The sequence below is a fragment of the Chenopodium album genome, chromosome 5 (genome assembly GCF_948465745.1).
Source record: "Chenopodium album chromosome 5, dcCheAlbu1.1, whole genome shotgun sequence".
NCBI lineage: Eukaryota > Viridiplantae > Streptophyta > Magnoliopsida > Caryophyllales > Amaranthaceae > Chenopodium > Chenopodium album.
In genome coordinates this window covers 9,355,805-9,371,990 of record NC_137838.1, presented here as the reverse complement: position 1 = coordinate 9,371,990, position 16,186 = coordinate 9,355,805, and the positions used below count along the sequence as shown (strand labels likewise).

Genomic DNA, 16,186 nt, shown 5'->3' with positions numbered 1-16,186 from the left:
ATTCTCCGTATTTGAAAACATATTAACATGATAATAAAATTAATACGAGTAAGGCCTTGTTCTCTTCACCTTATTTTTGTTAAATTGAAATTATTTTTACTAAATTGAAATAACTTATGCTAAACTTAACTTATTTTTACTGAATTGAAATTATTAATTTTAGATTATTTGTTATATATTTTTTAAAAACATTTTTATTGAACTAAACTGAATATTTATTTCTTTTTAATTGAAATGAACATGGCCTAATTGTTACTCGACTACTCGTATATAAGTAATATAACCTTATGTCTGTATTGTCAAAATTATATATGAGTATGAATAGCTAAAAAAAGTCAAATTGTGTCAATTAATCGTCAAATTGGGTCAATTATTCCGAAACAGAGGATGTACACAATATTGTCCCCACACAAGGGCATAACAATAAATATTAAAAAATAGCCGTCTAAGTCTAATGACCGACTTAGGGACTAAACTGCAAAAGCCCTACCTTTATAACCCCTTCTCTCTCACCCCATTTCTCACAATCTCACTCACACAACAGAATCAATAGAATTGGAGAGAGAAAAAAACCCAGAAAAACAAGAAAGAGAAAAAACCCAGAAAAACAATGGCAGCCTACAATTCCGAATCTGAATCCCAAGACAAAACCATAATTTCTACCACCACCAACAACCAAACAACAACCCCAAATTTCGATCATCAAGAAGATGAAGAAGAGGTGATTGTATATGAACCAAAACCCAGAATCAGGAAACCCAGAAAGAGGGTACCGCAGGTTTGTTTAGAAGGATACGTTGAACCCTCTGATGACGATGATTTACCTCGAACGAAGAGCTTAACTGATGATGATCTTGATGAATTAAAGGGTTGTGTTGATTTAGGGTTTGGGTTTAGTTATGATGAAATTCCTGAACTTTGTAATACTTTGCCTGCTTTGGAGCTTTGTTATTCTATGTCTCAGAAGTTTCTAGATGATTATCCTAATCAACAACAACATCATCAACAAAGTTTGAATCATGCTAATAATACTAATGATACGGCGTCGTCTTCTGGGTCTGAATCTTCTAGTCCTATGCCTACTTGGAAGATCTCTAGTCCTGGTGAGTTTTATTTTATGATTCATAAATTTTTTGATCTGGGTTTGGTTTTTTCTGTGCTTTATGATCTGGGTTCTGTTTCAATTTTTCTGGGTTTTTGGGATCTGGGTTTGAATTTGTCTAATTTGAATGATTTTCGATTTAATTGACCTTTATTAACTGTAAACTACATAAATTAGTAAGTGTAATTTGAATTAGTAATGCGACAACTAAATCTGGACATGAAAGGTTGTATTTACAGATTTGATGTTGATTCTAATAAATTTCAGGACAAATGATTACTTAATCATGTGAATATATATATGTAATTAAATAATAAGTTGATCTGATTGAGTTTAGAAAGATTAATGTATACACTAAGAAAACTTGGATTATTTGTCTGATGTCTAAGATTAAAAGAATTCCATGTGTTCCATGATCTTTGCTGACAAAATTGTTACAACTTACAAGAATTAAAGACTTGATCTTGTGCACATGTTAGGCATCTGTAAAGTGTGAACAAAACTAATCATTCACATTGTGTGCTTTTATTTTTCTGAGTTGCAGATAGTTGGCATCTGTTAGGCATGAGTTGGTCACAGCATGTTCCAGTTTGTGTTCACATTTGTTCTGATTACCCATTGTGCTATGCTTAACATGTTGTCTGTTCCTTTGATTAGGTGATCATCCTGAAGATGTCAAAGCAAGGCTAAAATTTTGGGCTCAGGCTGTGGCGTGCACTGTCAAATTATGCAGCTAGATTGCAGCGGCAACGCTGTCGACTGATTTTATCAGTCTAAGGACAAAAGGATGTCCTATTTTCCCTAAAAGATGAAAAGTCTTAACTTTCGTAATCAAAATGGATCGATCTTTGAATGGGAAGATGAACATGCCAGGACCGTCAAAGTTCAGAACTTTGCGACCGAATTTTGGACAAGATGGAATCAGAACCATTAGAGAAGAGGACCGTGTCAGGTCTGAGATTAATCAACTACCGATGATGGTCTGACATTTAGTGCTCGGCTTAGATTTTAGCTTGTGATTATTTGTAATGATAGATGAAATAAAAGAGATGAAAGTGGAATAAAACTTACTTCTTCAATCATTTAATTGGTTTGTGCAACTGTTGTTTCTCTTACATTTATTTTCATGTGCTTATTCTACCGTGATTCTTATGCAGTGTGTGTTGAGAATCACCATTGCAGCTACCTCAGCTTCTTAAGTGGCCTCTGCATTGCTGAGGTAACTCCCTCTTATTGGATAATCAGTCTTGGATTATTGCCAATCCTTTTGATTATCTCTGCCTGATGGAACATACTTATCGTTTAACCTCTAACTTGGGACTGCTATAAGTGGTTATCTGATAGGAAGAATGACAATGCTGACCAGGTCTAATCTTGTGAAATATTGTCATTTGCAAGTTGATTTTCTGTTAATGGCAAACTATGTTGTCTTTATGTTTGTAAGGCTGACTTCTAACTTGTTCTCGCGATTGAAGATGAGCACCCTTCATGACTGTTTTTGTCGATCTTCTGCAACTTGCTTCAAAGGTTGGCATTCTCGCGGAGGTGTCTTTGTCTAACTTCGTACTCGTATATGTAGTGTACTAATAATTCTGGCCACATAACTTGTTTGGTGAATTGCAGATATTTTTTCAAGTTGTTCTTTGTATCTGCTCTTGCAGAAGTTTACTCCAAGAGCAAGCAGTGGACGTGTTTGTTGAGTGATGGAGACCCGAAATAACTCTTTGCTGGTTGGTTTGTTACTTGTCTTATATGATTTAGAAGAGTTTCCGCTTGAATCATTTAGTAGTACGAGTGGTTGCTAACATATCTCCTATACTTAGATGTGGTTGCTGCTAGTAACTAATGCATTGCTGTGTTTCTTCTGTTCATTGGGAAATATGTTGTTCATTAGAATGAGCAGTGAGGTACTTGCCTAGTTGCCTCACTCTTAGTCTCATACTCTCATCTTGCTTCCCTCATGACCAGAAGTTACGACCTACGGCTGGCTGTGCATTAAAAACAAAGGCAGGATTTGCTTAGAGCAAAGCCAGCCATAGACCATAGTCCAGAACTTTAGGTCATAGCTCTCCCTTTACATCACTAACTAGGAGTGATTTAATAGTGCTAATCGTTGATGCTGTCTTTAGAAGGATTTATCAGTATGTTAGTATTGATCTGCCTCTGTGTTATCTAATGCCACCACAAACCACGATCAAGAAGTTACAAGCTGTAAGTTAAGATGTGGCAAATTTAGAAGAGATGGTACGTGAAACGCTCCATAACAGAAGATCGGGATCTGGATTGGTCGAATAGATGGCCGTGTTTAATAAATTTCTCCGAAATCAGAGAAAGTCAGCTGTGTAGATCTTGAAGAAGCTTAGTTTACGGGAGTTTTGATTCAGAGATACGCTTACAGGCTGCAGAAAAAAGATTCTTACTTAAAAGAGATTAGTATAACTTAGATTTCTTGTCTTAAACTTGCGAATCCTGTATTTGACTTGATGATATCAACTTTGCATAAGAGAATATTGTGGTTTAGATTGACACATCTGAATCTTAAGTGTAAGAATTAATCATTTTGATGTCTAGTTGGCCACATGGTCTGCCTGATTAATTTGGTTAGTGCTGTTGATTTATTGGTTGTTGGCGTATTCTTTGGTGTATCACCAAACTGATTATTAAGATCAATTTTGCTTTGTCAACTTAACCTACAAATCGAATAAAATAATCAATTCTTATGCTAGTCGGCTCATTTATAATCTTGTTACTCTGTAGTTAATTGTAAAGATGGTTGTGGGCTGTGTCGATTACAAATATTATATGTTGATAACAACTTATTTTATCAAGCTAAATAGGCATATAACTAAAGGTTTAATGTTGTGTATGCCCGCACTGGAATATGATGCCCATATCGCCTAGCCGCCTATGCGTTTGTCATGTCTCATAGGATTATTATTTTGTGTTTAAATTCAAAGTGACGCGAAATGATTAAAGTAATGTACATGACAATAGTTAAGAACACGGCAGTTTTATTTTCTTCATACGTTGAAGACTATGCTGCACTATAATTTGAAATGACTAGAATGTGGTTACAATTTTGTAACTACAATAAGTTGCAATCCTTGGTTAAGTTCTAGTCTATGCCAATCATATGCAGTAATATGATCAGATTCAGCGTTAAACAACAAGGTTTATAAATGACAATATTTCATCAATAAGATGTTCTAACACGATCTTATTGGGATTTTAGAGATGCAATGGCTTTAGAAGCACCCTCCAAACGTTCAGAACACTTTGGAGATTAAAAAACGCTCAACAAATGGAATTGGTGGTTTGACGATGTCATGGGAAAATCTTCATTGTCAGATTAGTTGTTCACCTTTTTTGGCTCACATAAAATTCAGTCAAAACATCCAATTCTTCTGATATTAAGCGAAGCTTGAGTGATGCAAGAACAGAGATGTTGCATCGCATCACTTGAAGCAAGTTATTCATATGTCATCACCAATCTTATCTGCCCTGCTATCCTTCCCTGCCCATTTCTGCATGCGGCTGCTTGATTCCTCCACCTGCATACCATGGAGGCAGCTTAGTCAATAGTCATGTCTGTCTTAATACGACGTCAACTATTACCAGCCACTCTCTAGAATGCTTTTGCACAACTGAGGGTGGAGTTTTATTCACAAGTACAAAACCTTAAACCTTTACGGTGTCTTTTACAGAATTGCAAAATACTCAAGATGTGTATCTATAATATATATACATATGAACTCTTCAATTCATCTCTAGTCTAGTGTCAATGTACACGACAATTCTACCCTTAAATTCATCTCGAGTATGAACAGAAGAAATCCAGCCATGTGACTTAAGTTGAAGTATTAAGATCTCATATCTCCAAGTTATGCTGACACCAAACTTTCAGAAAAACAAGGAAAAAGTAACTGAAAGCTATGTAAAGCTCACCTCTTTATTCCAATTTGTTTTGTAAAGGATGAAGAGTAGAATGAATGTCTGCATGAGAGTTCCAGCTATCATTCCGCCCCAAAGGCCCTGTCATTGACAAAACCATATATCAGAATTTATCGTTGATAATGAAGAATTAAGATCTTAAGCACAAATGGAAAGTGATATTACCTCTACTCCCAAGTCTGCTACATAGCCGAGAATGTATCCAAGCGGTATCCCAAAAACATAATAGCAAGCCAAGTTTATATTAGCCACAGTGGCTTGCCACCCCCCTCCAACAGCAACTCCTACAAATATGATAAGAAAATAATTATTGAATCATTTAGTACTCAAGTCCAGACTGCTCGATCAGGAGTCTGTAGATCAGTTGTACGTTAGCAGAAAGGAGAAGTCACAAATTTGACAGACAGAAAAAGCCACAAAAGCATACAAAGAGATTAAGTGCAAGTCTACCTGAAATGACAGGCTGAATACTGTTAAGAACCATTGTCACACCAAGAAGCCAAGCTAGTTTAGAAACTGCTTGCTGCAATTCCTTGCTATCGGTGTAAATAATAGCAAAATGGTCTTTAGTGATGAGGATAATGACCAAGCACAGAAGCCCGATGATGATAGACTGGAAGACTGCAACGAAAACACTGTATTTGGTTGCCCTTGGATGCTGTAACCCAAGCTCGTTTGATACACGAACACTAGTAGTAACAAAAATTGCTTCAGAATTGATAGATGAAAATGAAATCATACTAACCACTTGTAGCTTCTAAGACTATAGGATCAAGATAGAATCTCACAACTCAAGCAAATAAACTGAAAAGGTTAGTGTCTAGCATAGTAAGAATATTGATTTTTATGCATTTACCTTACAGCAGCATTTATTCCGATGAATATCATAAATTGTAGTCCATTTATATTCGTGCTGAAACAGAGAAGAAAATTGCATTAGCGACTTTTTTGCAGAAGAACAACAGCTAGTTGTTAAGAATAATACTACAGTATACATTTATCAAGGAAGATTAAGTATGATACCACAATTTTACATGCTTGCAAGTAGACAATAAACTTACAAGTCATGAATTGCATAGGTTCGGAAACTCACCAGATAGAAAGAGAGCCTATAGTAATGACAGCATTTGGAAGGTGACCAGCAAGAAGTGTTATGCTCATCATATACCAGATTTCAAGGCAAAGCATCACAGCAGAAGCAATTGAAAGCCTAACAAACGCCCACATCTCGTTAAAAGCAGCCCATGAGAAGCCTGTCCAAGCATCCTTGCACCAACCAAACACATAAACAACTTGTGCAATTGCAGTCACCCATCTTGTGAAGTTGAAAGCTACTGCAGCCCCTTGCAGACCCCAACCCAGCACAACAATGAATAGCCAGAGAAGCACAGCGTGTTCAATTAGAACAATAAATCCAATCCAAGCCATAACATTAACCTTGCTTTGGGCTTGGAGGAACTTCTGAGTAGGAAAATTGATAGCCAACGAGAACAATGAGGGTATAGTAAGGAGGGTGAACTGTCCTGAGAGGTTGGCAACATCGTTGTCCTGTCCTAGAAACTTTAACACAGGTGCAGCAAAGATGTAAATTGGTAGGAGTACAAGACTGCTAAGCAATAGGATGATCCACGAGCGTTGCATGTAAATTCCAAGCATATGAACTTGCCCTGCACCAAAAGCTTGCCCACACAATGTCTCAAGCGCGCTCCCCATACCAAGCTACAAGTTTGAACAACAATATTTGTCCCCATTAAAATCTCCATAAATTACATGCTCCTACTTGAACAAAATAATAGTACTACATTGTAAGTTTGTAAAAACCATTACACCAAGTGATTTTCCATCACACTAATTAACAACTCTAGGCATTTCAATACTTTTTTAACACAAGGTTTTTTTTATGCATTTTGTATATAATAAAGTTTAGTTTCTGTATTAGAATGTCTAGAAAAATAATCAGATAGCAGCTCCATGGGCTGTTACTAAAAAAACCATTCCAGCCTGAAAATAACCCGACTTCACCCAAAGTAACCAAAGAGTCCCAAATTCAAATACGATCCATACAGAGACCATAGACACACAAGCAAACCCTACCATGACACAGATCCAATGTGACTCAAATCCAATCCACACACTTAATTTGTCATCTCTAACATTAGTATCACCTAATATGTGCTCATTACTATTATTGCTAAATTCTTTTTACAAAGCAACAAGTAATGTGACAGTTTGGCAAAAATGAGCACAAAAGACTGAGTAGGAAACTTCATACATGAAGCAATTTCCTAAATTATTATTGGGATATTTTATTGTCTGTACTATAAATGTCCTCCTAACTTTACTCTACCTACTCAAACATTGGCTTAACCTTAACCATTACACCTTTGTACCCAAAAAATCATTCTTGTCTTCACTAACATAAGAATTTACAAAGATCATTACATAACTTAAACGTCTTAAAGTAAAGATTGGCTTAACTTTAACCATTACACTTTGCACCAAAAAATCATTCTTGTCTTTAATAACATTAGAATTTACAAAGATCATTACATGTTTGTTTTCAGGTTGTAATACTGTTTTTCATTAATAGAAGGCAATATTGAAAAAGGCTTGACAAGATTGACTTTTATACTCTAAAAACATACTTCCTCCGTACCGAAAGAACGACCCATTTGGCTTAAATTCGCGGGTATTAAGAAACTTAATTTGCAAGTACAAATATATGGGAAAACACAAGTCATCAATAATTTACAAGTACAAATGTATGGGAAAACACAAGAAAAATTAATAGTGGCAAGAGAGAAAAAAAGTTTAGAAATTTAGAGAGGAGATGGCACAAAGAACTGAAAAAATCAAGGGTAAAATAGAGAGAAAGAGCTATATGACAAAAATATTTGAGGATACATTGGTAATTTTGTGATTTTAATAGATGCTGGAAAAAATAAATAGGTCATTCTTTTTAAGACTAAAATTAGACCAAATGGATCATTATTCTAGGAATGGAGGGAGTATATCATCAACATTCATCAAAACTCAAAAGTATTCTACTATTCAGCATGAATAATGTAAAAAGTCAAAACGAGTAAATTTAAAATAAAAAACTCAAACTGAGAAATAGAGATAGAAAAAAACCATGAAGCCGAAGGCGAAGGTGTTAATGACGGACATTGAGATAGAAATAGCCGAAAGCTCAAGTTCCCCAAGATGTCCTACAAAAATGTTTGTAAGAGAATTTGTAGCATATTGACAAATAATGTTAAAGACTAATGGTGATGCTATCTTCCATAACTTGACCGTCTCTTCCTTAAACACCGCCGCCGCCTCGCTAATGCTCTTAACCTCCGCATAGTCACCGTTCTCCGCCTTCAACCTGTTACCGTCGCCGCCGTTTAGTAGTGGTGTCTCCATTTCCACACACTCTACCTACTTTTTTTTTTTCTTCTTTTTCTTCTCTAGATTTTTTTATATATTTATTTGATTATTTCTCTCTAGTTATTGCACTTCATACTTAATATTGTGGCCTTGTGGGATGGCACGAAGGCAACGTAGGAATATACTGTTGTTTGTAATAAATATTTGATGGTGACATGAATACACTCTTTATAGATACTATTGTCTTGGCTCTACTTAAATCGGAGTGCAACTAGGCGCATACTTTTGTTTATGATGCATATAGAAGGACTTATGGTAAATTCACTTATTTTCTGTGATTTTTTTATTACTACAGTGGTATTTTTAATGTATAATTATATATTTATACTCATAGTGGTATTTTAATGTATTTTTATACATGTATTTTATAATACTAGAGTATAAGTTATTTTAATAGTACTATTTATAGCGATTATAGGTAACAAAGGTACAATATTTGTACCATTAGAAGGGAAAAAAAATCACCACTCTTTTGTCTTATAACTGCTATTTGCTTGCCATGTAAATAGCAGCTATGTACCAATACTTAGGGTCTGTTCATATTTACTTATTTTCAGTTCAGCTCTAATAAGTTCAGTTCAGTTCAGTTTAGCTCCAATCAGTTCAGTTCAGTTCAGCTCTTAATTTCCCTCTCTCATAAAATATTCATTTCAGCTTAGTTCAGTTCAGTTCAGCTCCAATCAGTTCAGTTCAGTTCAGCTCAGTTCAGTAAATATGAACAGTCCCTTAAATTAACCCCTAAATCGTTTATGAATATTTGCAAGAGCGAGTGTCATAGAATATAAAATATATTATTAGGTTTCAATTATTTTTGTTGAGTTGGTATTTTAACATGTAATCAGAGCGAGTGTGACACAAATTTCACGAATTTAAATTTCATCGTCCCTTATTTTTAAGTAGAATATTAAGCACTAAGTATGACATAATACGAGTATTATTAGTGATTACATCAAGCTCGAGCCTGAACAAACTTTTAATAAAAAACTTAATTCTAAATGTTAAAAACTTTGTCCACGTACTGACGTACATACTCATTCAACAATGAACATATTTTAATGAAAAACTAGTGTGTGGCCCTGGGCGATGCACCGTGAGTTGCTTTGAATATCAATACATATTTTTTGGGTTATAAAATACTAAAGTATATAATTGTAAAAAATAAGTTGATAATATAATAACTAATGAAACTAAATAGACGCTCTCAAATTGATGTCTTGTACAAATTAAAGTATTTACGGAGTAGTGTATTATAATTGAATATAAAGCATAAGTTAAAAAAAGAAAAAAAAAAAAAAAGAAAAAAGCAAAGTTGGTAAGAACATTATTAATATGCACTAGAAGTCTTACCATCTCATCTATTGATTAGTCATGCTTTTATACTCAACATTTTGCTAATAATAATGTTCATTGAGGTAATGCATACAAGAAAATTAACTATTTATTGTTATAAATTAATTTTAGTTATCTAAATTATTTTGATAATAATTATATCTTTAATTTCATTATATTATAAATTATATACGAAGGACATGTTTATATATAACTAGATTATCCCCTTGTGATACACGGTTTTAACCAACAAATTGTAGTGTAGAACTTGTATCTACAATGAATTTCAATTTTGTCATAAATTCATCAGAAGGAATACAATTGCTATTCAATAAATTGTATTTCGATTTTCTAGATTAAAGTCTTTGAAAGAATTTACTTAGCTTGTTTATAAAATATCACAAAAAAAAAGTATCATAAAAAAATGACATCATCAATGGTTTTAGGCGGGAAAAAATTTCATAAGAAAGCGACACATATACGGTTTTGAAAAGAGATGATGTTAGCAATAATGTTTTGTTTTAGTAATAGTTAATAAATTTGCCAATAGTTGTTCCATAAATAAATTATCCAACGGTTTAATGAAAAATTATTATAAATGAATAAAAAAAAATTAAAAAATGATCAAATATCTATTCAATTACTTACTCAAAAAAAAAAAAAAAAAAAAAAAAAAAAAAAAAAAAAACCTATTCAATTACATGTGATCAAAGTAACAACCCGGGGTATCGCCCGGGCCATACACTAGTTTCAATTTAAAAACTTGATTAAATAAATTAAATGTGTTTTGAGAATTATTATTATTATTTATTTTTTTTTTGGACAAAAACAAATATTTCGTTTTTATATGAAGTGTCCATACATGCATTTAATTTAATTTAAGGTTTTGCCTATCTTTTTTAGAGAAATCGACACGACCTTACACCATTTGTTTTTTTGTTTTATTACTACTTTGATTTTCTACATTATTTGTATTATTATGTAAATTATTTCTAAATATTCTTACACTTTGAATAGTTAGTTATGTGTCCAACGCTAAAAAAATACGGGTAAACACTACCCATAAATTCTTACAATTTTATACAACTATCATACTCATAAAGATTTTGTTAATTAGATTCATATTGAGGTGTATTTTTCGAAAATCAATATTTTTGAATAAATTTTCATACAAAATTGGATATATGAATATGTGTATTAAACTATTAACCTAGTCCAATTATTTTGGAAAATGAAAGAAATCTAATATTGATTAAAGAGGAGTACCAAAAAAATAAAAATAAAAATAAAAGTAGGTACATTTATTTGTTGCTTGAACATCACAAATTCACAATGATGATGTTTATCAAAAAGCAAGGATGTCGAATGTCCACGATATGCTATTGCCTAGCCGCTTTCGTGCATTTAATTTTCTCCCTACATACCACCATTTTTCTTTATTGATTTTTTTTTTTTTTTTAATAATTCATTTTCCGTTAAAAGTTTCAGTACATTCCTACCATTTTCGTGGAAGGCAGTCGTCTAGTTATTTATGGCAGTAGACTAGTACTTTTTTTTTTTTTTTTTTTGTTGACAATGTAGACTAGTACTTCCAAAATGTATTAAACACAAAAGTTTAAAACTTTATAATAAAATAAAAAATAAAAAATAAGGTCAAAGCTACTCTGACATGAGGGGATAATTCAAATAGCTTGGTTAGAACTCCTTCCTTAGTTCTAAGGGATTTTGAGATTGAAACTCATTATCCGCCAACATCCGCCTTTGTGGCTCTCAAAACATAATTTCAGGTTGGTTGGTACAAATTAGTAATTAGTATAAAATTACTAATTTGCCTCATCGAACCCAAAAACAGTGAAATTCACCATTTTCATGGCACACTACTTCTCACTGTATAAGTATTGTCTATTATGAATTTTCCTTTAGTTTAAGGAAACGGTCCTATGGTCTAGTGGAGGACATTGGACTCTGAATCCAGTAACCCGAGTTCAAATCTCGGTAGAACCTTAATTTAACTTGATCTTACTTTAAATAATAATTTGATTTTCATTTATGTAATGTTCATGTGCCTCATTTGTATAAAAGCTCAAAAACTTTGGAATGTTAAGTGATGGAATAAATGGTGACTTGATGATTAGGTTTTATCACGAAACACGTACTGTCTCAGTGGTTTGTTCAACCCAGGTTGTGGACAACATAAGCTCCAGTCAAAACATCTAAACCTTCAGCTGTTAATGAAGCTCGAGTGATGATGCAGGAGCAGAAATTCTGCATCACTTGCAGTAATTCATTCATATGTCGTCGCCCACCTTATGTGTGCTGATGTCCTGTCCACCCCACTTCTGCATGCGGCTGCTTGTTTCTTCCACCTGCATATCATACAGGAGGAGGTAGCTCAGTCATGTTATCATAAGTTTATGACATTAATAAGCACCACCCTTTTAAGAATGCTATTGCATAATTTAAGGTTGAGTTTTGTTCAGATGTAAACCTTTTATGATGTGTTTTTACAGCATATGTGTGTTTGAACTCTCCAATTCATCTTAAGTACCCATGTAATCGACATTTTTTTAAGGTGTTTAGAAGTAAGCAGCCTTAGACCTTTTCTGATGTCTATTACAGGCTAACAGCAAACACAAGTGTCTATTCGAATTCTCTTCAATCCATCTCAAGTACCCATGAACTCGATAGTTACACACCAAACTCCAATACATTGTACCAATATCAGAGCCAAAATTCTACTCGTAATAGTCAAGTATGAAAAGCATATATAGCCAAAAGAAGTCCTAACCACGGCCAAATGACATGCAAGTACGCTGGCACGCTGCTTAAACACCATGTGGAGTTAAGTAGATTATATTCATGGGGCAGGAATGCATAATATGTGAAAATCACGAAGTTGTAAATCATGAATTACACTACACCTATGACAACTTGACTCGAAAGGGTTTAATTTTAATTAAGGTGCAAATATTTGATTCATTGTTTGAATTGATTACTACTGCGTCTAATCCTCTGTCACTCCTTATTTCCTTAATCTTTGAGCCTGGCTCAATGTTAACTTTGAGTCAGGACAGAGGGCTTAATAACAGTTGCATGTTATATAGCGAAATATTAAGACATTATCTCCGAATTTTGGCAAATCCAAGCTTTTAGAAGAAAGGAAAGATATAACTGAAAGCTCTGTCATGTTCACCTCTTTAGTCCAATTTGTTCTGTAAAGGATGAAGAGTAGAATGAGTGTCTGCAAGACGGTTCCAGCTATCATGCCGCCCCAAATGCCCTATAATTGATAAAACTGTATTTCAGAAACTGTGTTTGCTAACGAAGAAATAAGATCTTGAATAAGTGCAAGTAGACAGAAAAATAATTTAGTACCATTACTCCAAAATCTGCTACATAACCGAGAATGTATCCAAGAGGTATCCCAAATGCATAATAGCAAGCCAAGTTTATATTAGCCACAGTGGCTTGCCACCCCAATCCTACAGCAACTCCTACAGTTTATATTAGCCAAGAGTTCGTCAATCAGTTGAACGTTGGCAGAAAGGAGATGTACAAATTTGACACAGAAAAAAAGTTGGAAAAATATATGAAGAAATTTAAGTGTAAGTCTACCTGAAATGACAGGCTGAACACTGTTAAGAACCATTGTCACACCAAGAAACCAGGCTAATTTAGAAACTGCTTGTTGCAATTCCTTGCTATCAGTGTAAATAACAGCAAAATAGTCTTTAGTGACAAGGATAAGGACCATGCACAAGAGCCCGATGATGAGAGACTGGAAGACAGCAACGTAAACACTAAATTTGGTTGCCCTTGGACGCTGCAACCCAAGCTCATTTGATACACGAACACTAATAGTAACAGAAAATTACTTCAGATTTGATGTATTAAATTATCATAGCCACTTACAGCTTCTAGAGTATGGTATCATGACATAATTTCCCAACTTCTATAACAAATGAACTGAAAAGGTCTGTGTATGCATTTACCTTACAGCAGTATTTATGCCAACGAATATCATCAATTGTAGCTCATTTACATTCATGCTGAATCAGAAATAAGATAATTACATTAGCGAGGTTTTTGGCAGAAACAACAGCTAGTTAGTAAGAACAATAATCCAGTTTACATTTATCCAGGAAGATTAAGTATGGTACAACAATTGTTCAATTTCTTAACCATCGCAATGTGACATTCTTACAAATAGACAATAAACTTGCAAATCATAACTCAAGAAGGCTCGGAAACTCACCAGATAGAAAGGGAGCCTATAATGATTACAGCATTTGGAAGGTGACCAGCAAGAAGTGGTATGCTCATCATATACCAGATTTCAAGGCAAAGCATCACAGCAGAAGCAATTGAAAGCCTAACAAACGCCCATATCTCCTTAAAAGCATCCCAAGAGAAGCCTTTCCATGCATCCTTGCACCAACCAAATACATAAACAAGTTGGGCAATTGCAGTCACCCATTCTGTGATGTTAAAAGCTGCTGCAGCCCCGCGCAGACCCCAGCCCATTACAGGAATAAAAAGCCAGAGAAGCACAGCGTGTTCAATTAGAACAATAAGTCCAATCCAAGCCATTACATCAACTTTGCTTTGGGCTTGTAGGAACTTCTGAGTAGGAAAACTGATAGCCAATGAGAAAACCGAGGGTAGAGTAAGGATGGTATACTGTCCAGCAAGGTTGGCTACATCAGGGTCCTGTCCTAGAAACTTTAACACAGGTGCAGCAAAGATGTAAATTGGTAGGAGTACAAGACTGCTAAGCAATAGAATAATCCATGAGCGTTGCATGTAAATTCCAAGCATATGAACTTGCCCTGCACCAAATGCTTGTCCACACAATGTCTCAAGCGCGCTCCCCATGCCAAGCTACAGAACAACAATATATGATGTGCTGCAAACAAACCAAGGAAGAACCCCAATAACAAAATAATTACAGTACTACAATTGTAAGTTTGCAGTAACCATTGCACCATATGATTTGCTAGCTATTGCCCACATTAACAAGTTGAGGCATTTTAGTAAAGTTTAACAGAAGTTGTTAATGCATGTAAATATCCTCTAACAAAATACTTTGACATCTGTTAATGATAATGGATTGTTTTTGCTATAATGTCCAGGACAAATTAATCAATTAACACAGTGTAAAGCTAGCTCAAAGTTTCCCTAGCAAAATGTCATGGAAAATAGTTACTACGCATCTAAATAAACCAACCCGACCTGATTCCAATCCATTGTGAATTGACATGAATCCAAATCTATCTTACACTCGATTTGGCAGCTCTATGCCTCTATCTAATATTGGTATGGCCAAATTAGAATAGTTTGACTCCACCTGGACCAACACTTAAGGGTCTGAACTGAATTGAGCTGAAATGAATTGTTTACAGGAGAAGGAAATTAGAAACTTATTAGAGCTGAGCTGAATTAAAATGAATTGAAATTATGCAGAAGACATTGAAGTTTGAACATCAAACCATGGCTACAAAATTAGTACTAGTGGTCAATATTAACCGATAGATATTATATTTATGATAATACTTATCGATATTAGGAAATTTAAAAAATAAAAAACGAGTAGGACAAAGAGAACAAACCATATAACCGAATACAAAAGTGTAAATAACGGAGACCGAAATAGAAATGGCAGAAAGTTGAAGTTCCCCAAGATGTCCAACAAATATGTTGGTAAGTGAAGTGGTGGCATAATAACAAACAATGTTAAACACTAATGGCATAGCTATCTTCCATAACTTGATCGTCTCTTCCTTAAACACCGTCGCCGCCTCGCTAATGCACTTCACCTCCGCATAATCACCGTTTTCCGCCTTCAACCTGTTGCCGGCGTCGCCGTCTTTCAGCAATGGTGTCTCCATTTTTGTGTTGGCTATTCAGCTCGGTTTGTTGTGGATGTGATTATTGTTTCATAAACACATTTTGACTTATGATGTACACATACATTATTATTATTTTTGTCTTGGCTTGGTTCGGGTCCATTCTGACAATATCTTTATTATTCACATGTGTAAGTGTGTAACACGTTAATAATGGTTGTAAACAATCAGACTCGAGCTGAGTTTTACTCCCTCCGTCCCATAATTACAAGCAAATAATTCTAAAAAGTACGGTTTTTAAGGAGGATGGAAAAGTAGAGGAATATTGTATGAAAAAGCTAAAAAGTGAAGAATGTTGATAAAAAGTAGAGAATATTGTATGGAAAAGTTAAAAAGTAAGTAATGATTTTTTTAGGTATCTGTGTATCTTGTATGAAAAAGTGAAAAAGTATATAATGATTTTTTAGGTATGTGTGTAATTTGTATGAAAAAGGTAAAAAGTAAGTAATGATTGTGTGTTATTTTT

General features: G+C 34.3%; 3 protein-coding genes and 1 non-coding gene across 5 annotated transcripts; 2 read left to right on the top strand and 2 right to left on the bottom strand.

Annotated features, from left to right (window-relative positions):
- Positions 1–513: 513 nt before the first annotated feature.
- LOC145631831 (uncharacterized) lies at positions 514–2,202 on the top strand. The gene is made up of 2 exons (XM_081684021.1): positions 514–1,103; positions 1,760–2,202. The coding sequence occupies exons 1-2, from the start codon at positions 611–613 to the stop codon at positions 1,837–1,839; spliced, it is 573 nt and encodes a 190-aa protein (XP_081540147.1). The 5' UTR covers positions 514–610; the 3' UTR covers positions 1,840–2,202.
- A 2,088-nt stretch (positions 2,203–4,290) lies between these two features.
- LOC145630360 (protein DETOXIFICATION 35-like) lies at positions 4,291–8,541 on the bottom strand. The gene is made up of 7 exons (XM_081682621.1): positions 8,186–8,541; positions 6,147–6,772; positions 5,910–5,966; positions 5,504–5,742; positions 5,219–5,337; positions 5,048–5,134; positions 4,291–4,653 (listed from the first exon to the last, which is right to left on the bottom strand). Exons 1-7 carry the CDS (start codon positions 8,459–8,461, stop codon positions 4,576–4,578), a joined length of 1,482 nt encoding a protein of 493 aa, XP_081538747.1. The 5' UTR covers positions 8,462–8,541; the 3' UTR covers positions 4,291–4,575.
- A 3,207-nt stretch (positions 8,542–11,748) lies between these two features.
- Positions 11,749–11,818, top strand: TRNAQ-CUG (transfer RNA glutamine (anticodon CUG)). Its single transcript has one exon. It is a non-coding gene; the product is annotated as a tRNA-Gln (tRNA).
- Positions 11,819–11,916: 98 nt separating this feature from the next.
- On the bottom strand, positions 11,917–15,795 carry LOC145630359 (protein DETOXIFICATION 35-like). Of its 2 annotated transcripts, none has more exons than XM_081682619.1 (7): positions 15,424–15,795; positions 14,070–14,695; positions 13,807–13,863; positions 13,430–13,668; positions 13,190–13,308; positions 13,008–13,094; positions 11,917–12,180 (listed from the first exon to the last, which is right to left on the bottom strand). In XM_081682619.1, the coding sequence occupies exons 1-7, from the start codon at positions 15,700–15,702 to the stop codon at positions 12,103–12,105; spliced, it is 1,485 nt and encodes a 494-aa protein (XP_081538745.1). In that variant the 5' UTR covers positions 15,703–15,795; the 3' UTR covers positions 11,917–12,102. The 2 variants fall into 2 exon arrangements, with proteins under 2 accessions (XP_081538745.1, XP_081538746.1); XM_081682620.1 differs by having other exon boundaries at positions 14,070–14,720; positions 15,424–15,553.
- Positions 15,796–16,186: the final 391 nt, after the last annotated feature.